Source organism: Bufo bufo, chromosome 4 (assembly GCF_905171765.1).
Source record: "Bufo bufo chromosome 4, aBufBuf1.1, whole genome shotgun sequence".
Taxonomy (NCBI): Eukaryota; Metazoa; Chordata; class Amphibia; order Anura; family Bufonidae; genus Bufo; species Bufo bufo.
Window position 1 is genome coordinate 155,814,940 of NC_053392.1, and position 11,400 is coordinate 155,826,339.

At 39.2% G+C, this 11,400-nt stretch overlaps 1 protein-coding gene across 2 annotated transcripts in view; it reads left to right on the forward strand.

The window, feature by feature from the left end:
- PLOD2 (procollagen-lysine,2-oxoglutarate 5-dioxygenase 2) overlaps nt 1-8,566 on the forward strand; it is a 185,880-nt gene extending 177,314 nt beyond the window's left edge. For both annotated transcript variants that reach the window (XM_040428046.1, XM_040428047.1), the window contains 2 exons: nt 4,961-5,086; nt 7,523-8,566. In XM_040428046.1, coding sequence (XP_040283980.1) covers nt 4,961-5,086; nt 7,523-7,678 — 282 coding nt within the window. In that variant the 3' untranslated portion in view covers nt 7,679-8,566. The remainder of the gene's footprint in view (nt 1-4,960; nt 5,087-7,522) is intronic.
- The last annotated feature ends 2,834 nt before the right edge of the window (nt 8,567-11,400 follow it).

The following is an 11,400-nucleotide window of genomic DNA, read 5'->3' on the forward strand; positions in this document are numbered from 1 at the left end:
TGCAGCGTTAGTACAGGTAGTCGTTAACGGCACGTTGCTGCTGGAGCAGCCTATCAAACATATACAAGGTGGAGTTCCAGTGCGTCGGGCTGTCACAAATCAGACGTCTAAAGGGCATGTGCTGTTGCCGCTGAAAGTCAGCAACGCGAGCCATGGCCGTGTAAGATCTTCTAAAATGGCCAGAGATTTTCCTGGCCTGCCGCAAGATGCCCTAGACCCCGGGGTATTTGGTAACGAATCGCTGCACGACTAAGTTCAGGACGCACCCCTCAATCTGTATTTTGTGGAAGCAGGTATATAAAACTTCTTAATCTGTATTTTGTAGAAGCAGGTATATCGCACCCCTCAATCAGTATTTTGTGGAAGCAGGTATATAGAACCCCTTAATCAGTATTTTGTAGAAGCAGGTATATCGCACCCCTCAATCAGTATTTTGTAGAAGCCGGTGTATAGCAGGCCTCAATCAGTATTTTGTGGAAGCAGGTATATAGGACCCCTTAATCAGTATTTTGTAGAAGGTATATCCCACCCACCAATCAGTATTTTGTGGAAACAGGTATATCGCACCGCTCAATCAGTATTTAGTTTAAGCAGGTATATAGAACTCTTTAATCAGTATTTTGTAGAAGTGGGTATATCGCAACCCTCATTTAGTATTTTGTGGAAGCCGGTGTATCGCAGGCCTCAATCAATATTTGGTGGAAGCAGCTATATCGCACCCCTCAATCAATATTTGGTGGAAGCAGCTCTATCGCACCCCTCAATCAATATTTTGTGGAAGCAGGTATATCAAACCCCTCAATCAGTATTTGGTGGAAGCAGGTATATAGAACCCCTTACTCAGTATTTCATAGAAGCAGGTATATCGCACCCCTTAATCAGTATTTTGTGGAAACAGGTATATTGCACGCCAATCAGTATTTTGTGGAAGCAGTTATATCAAACCCCTTAATCAGTATTTTGTAGAAGCAGGTATATTGCACCCCTCAATCAGTATTTTGTGGAAACAGGTATATAGAACCCTTGAATCAATATTTGGTGGAAGCAAGAAAATCGCACCCCTCAGTCAGTATTTTGTGGAAGCAGGCATATCACACACCTCAATCAGTTTTTTTGGGGGCAACAGGTATATCACACCAGTTTGAATTAGTTATTCCAATAGCGTTTGTCCCTCTATATAGCTGCGTATCGCAGCAGAACCGTAGACAACTGCTGCACAATACAAATGCACTATAATATACTTTCTAACATAGAAAGTATATTATCAGTAGATCACACCCCTCAGTATATCACACCTATCGATAGCACACCTATACCAGCCTTTAAAAGGACTTTTGTGGCCCTATTAGCTAGTGTTTGGTGTCCCTAACAGTCTGATCCACAAAGCAACCTCTCCCTACACTGGCAGAACACAGAATGTAAAATGGCTGCCAGATCGGGTTCTGTTATAGGGTGGGGGTGTGTCCATGTGCTAAAATGTCTCAATTGACTGTCCTGTCCCACCTGATGGATGTGTCATGGGTCAAAGTTCGACGCAATGCAAAAGAATATGGTGCATGCGAACCTCGTCAGATGTTAGCATGTTCAGTGAATCGGGAACGAGAAAAGTTCGCTGCAAAACTACCACCGGTCGAACCGTAAGGCCATCTCTAGTGCTCGCTCCTCTCCTCGCCCTTCTCCGTTCCAGGGGCATCACCCTGATCTCCCTATCTGGATAACATCCTCGTCAAGGCTGCTACCTTTGGTCAGAACGAGGACAGTTTACTAATCATCCTGGACACCCTGGCATGTTTCGGCTGGCTGGTGAACTTCCAAAAGTCTGCACTGCTTCCCAGCAGGCGGATTACTTTCCTCAGCGTGATTCTTGACATGGCCGCGGCAACAGTCTGCCTCCCCTCGGACAAGCGGCTATCAGAGGTCAGTTGGTCTTCTCCTCCGGTGCAGACATCCGTTGATCCAGTTTGGCATGCAAATTTTGGTGTCTTCTTTCGAGGCGCTTCTGTTTGTGCAATTTCACACTCGTCTTCTCCAGCAGGCGATCTTTTCATCCTGGAGCAAGACACAGAGTTCCTTTGACCATACCATCCCCCTTCCTCTGCAGGTGTGGTCGTAACTCAGGTGGTGGCTCTTGACCCCAGCTTTGGTATCCGGCAAATCCTCGCTCCAGGTCTCATGGTCAATCATCACCGCGGATGCCAGCCTACTCAGATGGGGCGGAATCTTCCCACCTCGGACAGTCCAAGGCAAATAGTCTCTGTTGAAATCCAGACTGCCCATCCTAGAACTTTGGGCCATTCATTTGTCCCTGCTTCATTGGACTCCTTTCCTGAGTGGACTGCCGGTCTGGATCCAGTTGGACATCAACCACCAGGGGGGAACCCGCAGTTGGGCGGTGATGGCGGAGTCGGCAAAACTCTGGGCGCATGATTATGTACCATCGCTATAGGCAGTCTACAGTCCAGGAGTGGAGAATTGGACGACGGACTTCCTCAGCCAGAAGACTGTGGGCCGGGGTCAGAGGTGTTTGACGCCATATGTCTCCATTGGGGCCGTCCGGACGTGGATCGGATGGCATCCATGATCAACCACAAGCTTTCTTATCCTTCTAGGATACGCTCCATGGTCGCTTCCGCTGAGGGATGACCTTTTTCAGGGAGCTGTCTTCCACCAACATTTAGAATCGCTATGTTTGACGGCGTGGCTATTGAAACCATCATTCTGAAGCGGCAGGGTTTCTCCGATGGGGTCATTCGCACCATGATTAAGGCCAGGAAGCCGACGTCGTCCAAGATATATCACAGGACTTGGAAGTCTTTGCTGCTCTTCTGTGCGGACCATCGCCTCGCTCTGCTCTCTTTCTCCCTTCCCACAATCCTCTCATTTTCCTTAAAGGGGCTGGTGTCAGCGCTTGCAATCTTTTTCTAGCGGCCTCTGTAGCAAAAGTCCCTGGTTAAGACCTTTCTTCCCCTTTACCCTCTTGGGATTTGAACCTTGTGCTTGGTTCTGTCCAATCAGCTCCCTTCGAACCTCTTGACACAGTTTCTCTCTGCCTTTTTTCCTGGAAAGTGGCGGTTACCTCCATCAGGCGGGTGTCGAAATTGACGGCACTCTCATGTAGGTAGCCCTTTCTGAATCTGCACCAAGATAAGGCGGTGCTTCGCACTGTGCCTTTCTTTCTTCACAAGGTAGTCTCCGCCTTCCATGTTAACAAGGACATCATTCTCCCCTCATTTTGTCCCTCGCCTTCACATCAAAGGGAAAGGGCCCTCCACCAGCTTGACGTGGTTCGTGCCCTGTGGATTTATTTATCCGCTTCAGTCGTTTTACGTACCAACTCACTGTTCGTTATTCCTGAGGGTCCTCGCAAGGGTTTGGCAGCCTCCAAAGAAATGATTGCCAGGTGGATCCGCTTGGCAATTGCAAAGGTGTATCACTCCCGGGGCAAGGCTCTGCCCCTCCGTATTACGCTCATTCGACCAGAGTGGTGGGCGCATCTTGGGCCCATTTCCACCAGGCTTCCGCTTTAAAGTTTTGTAAAGCGGCAACCTAGTCTTCCTTGCACACGTTCACCAGTTCAATCAGGTGCATACCTTTGCATTGGCAGATGCTGCTCTAGGCCTCAAGGTCTTGCGGGCTGCGGTGTCTTAGACTCCCGCAGCTGTGACTTCCATGGGAGTTTGGTTTCTCCCTCCCCATGGACTGCTTTGGGACGTCCCACGGTCCTATGTACCCCAGTGATACGAGTGAGAAAACACAATTTTTGTGGACTCATCTGTAAAATCGCTTTCTCGCTGAGTTCATTGGGTGACACAGCTCCCACCCATTGTTTTTGTTTCTAATTTTACCGCAGGTGACGGCAGTTGATTAACTTGTAGGGTTCTCAGTTTTGGGTTCAGACCCACTGGTTATTGTTATGTTATTTCATTTCTGATTTCTTTTCCTCCTACTGCTTGTGCACAAATTGATATGTTCTCTCCAGGCTGGAGGGGATATAGCCAGCGGGAGGAGCTAACACTTTTTAGCCTAGTGTTGCCTCCTAGCGGTAGCAGCAGCTATACCCATGGTCCTGTGTCCCCCAATGAACTCAGCGAGAGAGATTTTACAGGTGAGTCCACAAAAATCTTGTTTTTTCAAGGGACACTTAGACTTTTGATTGTGTCTTTGGATGACAAAGATTTAAAAAAAAATTAAAAGCTGTGAAAATTATGAAAAATTTATATTTTTTCTTTTTTGTTAAAAAAGATTTCAAGACAAAACATTTCTAAATTTTGAAAAATTTTAAGGAAAAATAAAAATGTGTATGTTTGTACATTTTACACGCAAAGTCCACTATTCTATTGCTAAAACGAATAATTTTTTATTTATTTTTTAAGACGAAAGGGGGAAAATGTGTGTATGCATTCAAAGTCTGCTAAAACTAGCAACTAATGCTATATATTTTTTTCTGCTTTATTTTTTTATTTTTTTTATTGATTTATTTTTTTATCTTCTTGGTACTTTTTTTTTTATTATAAATAAAAAAAAGTTAATTAATTCCTTTCTGAAGCTGTCAGGGCTAGAAGGGGTTAATTCACATTTAGTGCCCCCTGCTGGCTGGGAAATTATCACATAAAGAAGAGCGCTCTCCTGCTGGCTTTTACAAATTACGGTGTGATGGATCATTGTAGCAGGGTGCTACAACAATGCCACACAGTGAGACCACATCTGCTGGTTACTTTACTGTGACCGCAGCCCTCAAATGACAGTGCAGTCGGCAGATTGCAGTGTAACCCGAAACTTTGCTCTTATTTATTGGCCTATTGGAAAGTAATGCATTAGACTGTTCTCAGAAAAATCAATTGTACATGTAATGTATGGTTGTACTGTATTTATTAACTTGACATTCTACAATTTTTGTAACTTTTTTTTTTTAACCAGACAACTCCTTTTAATGTTTGACACATTTTTCTGCATTCTTTAGGGACATGCATTGCTTAATTTCGTTGTCAAATATACTCCAAATCGACAGTCTTACTTGAGACCTCACCATGATGCTTCAACTTTTACAATCAACATAGCACTCAACAAAAAGGACACAGATTTTCAGGTAATGTTTTGTTGCCCTCTGTGGGTTCACAGCAAATAGATTCCATTGAAAATACTATTGTTTCATTTAAAGGTACACTTCAAAAATAATAGTAGTAATAAACTATATATGACTATGCTATATATCTATAATATATACATATAAAAAAAAGCGTGTTTGTGTACATATATATATATATATATATATATATATATATAAAATATTTAAAAACGGGCAGCACTCCGAAGGATAAAAATAGAAAAAATACTTTATTTACCCACAGGGAACATGCGACGTTTCGGCTCTATACAGGAGCCTTCCTCAAGGATAAAAATAGAAAAAATACTTTATTTACCCACAGGGAACATGCGACGTTTCGGCTCTATACAGGAGCCTTCCTCAAGGCTTGAGGAAGGCTCCTGTATAGAGCCGAAATGTCGCATGTTCCCTGTGGGTAAATAAAGTATTTTTTCTATTTTTATCCTTTGGAGTGCTGCCCGTTTTTAAATTTTTTGTGTATCTAGATTGGCTTATATCCATATTGGGCTGGTGCACCCTTCATCTGTTTTCATCAAGGACGGTGCTGCCATACTTTTTTTCTTTTATTTATATATATATATATATATATATATATATATAAGTCTACATACCCCTTAAAATGTCAGGTTTCTGTGATGTACAAAAATGAGACAAAGATAAATCATTTCAGAACTTTATCCACCTTTAATGTGACCTATAAACTGTACAACTCAATTGAAAAACAAACTGAAATCTTTTAGGTAGAGGGAAGAAAAAATATAAAAATAAAATAATATGGCTGCATAAGTGTGCACACCCTTAAACTAATACTTTGTCATGCTGAAAGATGAAGTTCCTCTTCATGTTCAGCTTTCAGCCTGAAGGTTTTGTGCCAATATTGACTGTTATTTGGAACTGTTCATAATTCCCTCTAGCTCAACTAAGGCCCCAGTTCCAGCTAAAGAAAAACAGCCCCAAAGCATGATGCTGCCACCACCATGCTTCACTGTGGGTATGGTGTTCTTTTGGTGATGTGCAGTGTTGTTTTTGCACCAAACAATTATGGAATTATGGCCAAAAAGTTCAACCTTGGTTTCATCAGACCTTTTCCCACATGTTTTTGGGAGACTTTAGATGTGTTTTTGCAAAATGTAGCCTGGCTTGGATGTTTTTCTTCGTAAGAAAAGGCTTTCATCTTGCCACTCTACCCCATAGCCCAGACATATGAAGAATACAGGAGATTGTTGTCACATGTACCACACAGCCAGTACTTGCCAGATATTCCTGCAGCTCTTTTAATGTTGCTGTAGGCCTCTTGGTATCCTCCCAGACCAGTTTTCTTCTCGTCTTTTCATCAATTTTGGAGGGACGTCCAGTTCTTGGTAATGTCACTGTTGTGTCATATTTTCTCCACTTGATGATGACTGTCTTCACTGTGTTCCATGGTATATCTAATGCCTTGGAAATTCTTTTGTACCCTTCTCCTGACTGATACCTTTTAACAATGAGAATCCCTCTGATGCTTTGGAAGCTCTCTGTGGACCATGGCTTTTGCTGGGGGATGTAACTAAGAAAATTTCAGGAAAGACCAACTAGAGCAGCTGAACTTTATTTGGGGTTAATCAGAGGCACTATAAATGATGGTAGGTGTATGCTGACTCCTATTTAACATGATTTTAAATGTGATTGCTTAATTCTGAACACAGCTACATCCCCAGTTATAAGCGGGTGTGCACACTTATGCAACCACATTATGTTTTTTCTTCCCTCCACCTAACTATTTCAGTTTGTTTTTCAATTGAGTGGTACAGTTCATAGGTCACATTAAAGATGGAAAAAGTTCTGAAATAATTTATCTTTGTCTCATTTTTTTACATCACAGAAATCTGACATTTTAACAGGGGTGTGTAGACTTTTTATATCCACTGTGTGTGTGTGTGTGTGTGTATATATATATCTCCAGAAAAAACGGGCGGCACTCCAAAAGATAAAAGTAAGTGAACCTTTATTCACCCAGGTGGTGCAACGTTTCGGCCCTACACTTGAGCCTTTTTCAAACATATATATATATATATATATATATATATATATAAAATCTTGTATTGAGCAGCTTGAGTACATGCTGATGACCCTGATATTCATGAGCTCCCAGCACCCACTGCTGATTTTAGCAGGTGGCCAGAGATAGCCAGGGGCTTATGAATATCAGGACTCATTGGCAGGATTTAAAAATCAGGGCAGCATAAAACTGGTGACCGATTCCCTTTAACACTTTGTCAGACCAGGGAGAAGTGAGAGGTTAGGGGTAATTAAGCTATTCCATTTTCTTGTAGATAGGGAATAACTTAAAATAACCAGAATACCCATTAAAGTGTAATACGACAAACTAATAAGCTGTTGTGAAATATCTTTCTCATACTTCTTTCTGTCTTTTTTCAGGGTGGAGGATGTAGATTTACCAGGTATAACTGCTCTATTGATTCCCCAAGGAAAGGCTGGAGCTTCATGCACCCAGGTCGACTCACACACCTACATGAGGGACTTCCCGTTACCAATGGCACCAGATATATTGCAGTGTCTTTTATTGATCCTTAAATGTTATCAGCTCTTTGACCTACCAGCAAAGCCTTGGCCTTTTTCTGATAATTTTTATTTATAGAAGTTTTTTCAGATGAGAGTATTTACTACTGTTTTAATTTAAAAAGGGGGTTTTCATGTGCCAACAAAATATGCAAATTGTAATATAATGTAAAGTAAACCCATATGTTTTTTTTACAGATCCCTAGTGTCCATAAATAAAATGGACATTTATTATCAGTGCAGATGACCAATTTTGAAACATTAAATATTTTTGTAAAAATAGTGTAAAGATACCTCACATTTCCATTTTGCTAATTTTCTAGCAAATCATTTGATCGTATCTGCAGACCTTATGTTATAGGCTTTCAAAGAGGGAAGGAGGCAAGTGCCACCCAAATAACCACTCCTGAATCTGCAAATTTATGCAAAAAATTTCCATATCCATATGTGTATTTTTTTTATTAAACTTTTTCCAAGCCTATAAAACCTAATATACACCTGAAGTTACAGTAATAATCCAGAACTAATGGACCAGAATATTAATAGGATGCATACATGACTATATGTAACTCATTGAACTTTTAAAAATCATATCCATTCCACTTAAACTGACACAAATTTTTATCACACACAATTGATAGAAGAATGTCTTAAATGTTATTTCTAAAATGTATGTAATTCAGAAGTGTTACTTAGTCTTTTTTTATATTTTAGGGAGACCTAAAGGCTATGTGCATACTTGGGGGCATTTTATTAATAATTGCATTGTATTCATTTTGAGCTAAAAAAATATATTTTTTAATTGGTCTTTATTAAAAATGTTGAGCCCTATTCTCTGTACAGCCTTGAGATTCTCTAGCAGCATGCTGTCTGTTTTCACTCTGTTCCATAAAGCAGCTCTGACCTCCTAAACACTCATTATAGCTCAATTCTTATCTTACTGATAAGACTGTGACTTAAATAAGTGTTTAAGACATTTTAGTAATTTAAAGATAAGGGTTATTCGATAACCAGCTTGAAGTGAAAGTAAGATTAACTTGGCTAGACAAACAGTTAACCCTTTGAGACAGAATGGCTTAATATTTTTAATTTAAAAAAAACTATTAAAAAAAAAATTCAGCCCAAAATGAGTAAATGCAATCATAAAAAATGCCCCCAAAAGTGTACATGGCCTTTAAATGGCTGTCAATAAAATTTTGGCGACAAAAAATGAACAGAATGATATTGACATGAATAGGGATGAGCGAATTGACTTTGGATGAAACATCCGAAGTCCTTTCGCATAAAACTTTGTTTCAATACTGTACAGAGCGAGTGCTCCATACAGTATTAGAATGTATTGGCTCCAATGAGTCGAAGTTATTACTTCGCGAAGTCTTGCGAGACTTCACGTAATAACTTCATAAATTGATTTCTACTGTAAAAAACTATTTCCTGAACTCTGGTTCGGTTCCAAGTGGTACTTTGGTATTGAAACAAGTGGTACAGTATTGAAACAAAGTTTTATGCGTATCAACTTCGGATGTTTCATCTGAAGACGATTTGCTCATCCCTAGACATGAACATTATTTCAAAGCAGATATTTATTCAGAAAAATAGTATCATTCTTCCAAGAAGCATAGATGTTTATAGGTAGAATAAAATGAATAATTAGATTAATAAACCATCCAAAAAGTTGTAAACCCTTATATGTCTCACCCTACAATTACTTTTTATCATATATATATATATATATATATATATATATATATATATATATATATTCTATTTATGTCCTACTTCTGTAGACTTGCCTGGGGATTTTAGGGCGGAAACAAAGGAAAAAAAATGTTTATTAACTTATGTTTAGAATTAAAAAAAAAAAATAAAAAAAAAAAAATAAAAAATATATAATGAAAACACAACTTTCCAACCTGTTTTGTATGTATTCTAAGGTCCAAATAGTAGTTCAGAATATCTGTTGACATCTTCCTTATGCTTTGAGTATACAGCTATTTTGAATATAAACAGAGGGGGAAAAAAGATGGGTATGAGTACATAAAAAAATAAATAAAGGGTTGGTTTTATTTCATCAAGATTACCTGGCAATCAGATGATTGACACAAATCTTCAGAAACTCAGAATAACCTCAATCAGCTGGGAAAAGCTGTGCCTAGTCATAAATACAGTAGTGTTACATTGCAGCCATTCAAACGGTTGGCCAACGCTGAAATATATGGATTGTCCTTGTCCTCCAGAATGAGGGTTATTTTTTGTTAGTGGCTTTCTGACTAATAATGGGAGTTGTCCTGATGTTCACCTCTTTTAATGTTTTAAAAAGTTACCAGAATTGTTGAATTTTTGTAACTGACAGGTAGGTTAAATAATGGACCTACCAGAATCTGTTGTATCAGTTTTAAATCTCTGATCCTCTGAGAAATGTGTTTTCTTCCATTCTAGTCTACATGGGTAACATTGCTCTAGTGAGGTTGTGGGATTTCATAAGATTTTCTTTGTTTCTTATAATCCAAAAATTGTTGCTAGCTTCAGCTATGAAGTTATACTGTTACCATGTGGAAGATATAATCTCATGAAGTGGGCCCTGACGGAATCAACTTATCCTTCAAAACCAAAAATGTCAGGTTGTCCACCACGGATACTCAGTGCTGAATGGTGCTATTTGTTCGTAGATTAAATGTGACTCTTTGCAGATTGTATTTTATATTTTTGAACCACACAGTGCCTTTTCTCAACTTTCCTTTGGGAAGGATGTCTCTGCTAAAAATGCAAAAAAAATACTTTTCAGCTGACTTTTTATTTTTTACATTGTAAGAATCGGGTTTTAGAAATACTTGTATATTTGAAAATGTACTGTTTGAAATTGAAGGAGTTTTATGAAAAATTCACTTTACTTGAATTGTATGAGAAGAGTCTTCTGTTAAATTAGCTTTTTTGTTATTCAAGGTGATGTTTTAAACGAAAAGTAAAAAAAAGTTTTACAGATGCAATTGATAAACTTTTTTTTTAAATATATTTGCTGTACCTGAAGAGAACAACCTTAAGATATTAGTGATCTTAGAAGTGTGTGATGAATAAATGTTAATTTAAAACTTTACTTAGTTTATTTGCGTTGTTCTTTATTGATTTACTTATACCATTTGAAAAACCTACAAATCACAGGCCTGCCAATAAACGTTTTTAAGTGGGAACTGCCAGGTAAACTGCAATATTACCTATAAACAAAGGATGAGGTGTCACACATGCCATAAAATATATCTACTTTATTGAAACAATCATACAAGTGGACATAAATGAAAAGCAGAGCACACTTGGCAAAAACCTGATGTCTGTATGGCAATGGGATGCATCATATAATTAAGCAATCAAATGTGCAGAATTTTGACATTTAAACATAGGCAAATTAGTTGTTCCCTGCACCCAAGGGCTTGGCAAAAAGTCCTCCTTTCCAGTGTGTGTATACGATCAGGTATGATGTTGTATCGATCAGGTAGTGTAAGGTTTACGCCCTCTTCACAGTGACAGACCAAACTCCCCGTTTAACCCACCGCAAACAACCGCAAAGAGCTGTCGTCAATAATTGACACACTCATGACAAACATTTTTTTCCTCTATGCGTCAATCTTGGTGTAGTGATGACTGTGCTCGTGCGCACATTCGGGAGATTGCAGGCATGTGAAATTTCCAGCCTGTGTAAAAGTAAATTCATTTCTAAGCACAATTGTTTTCCATGACTCTTT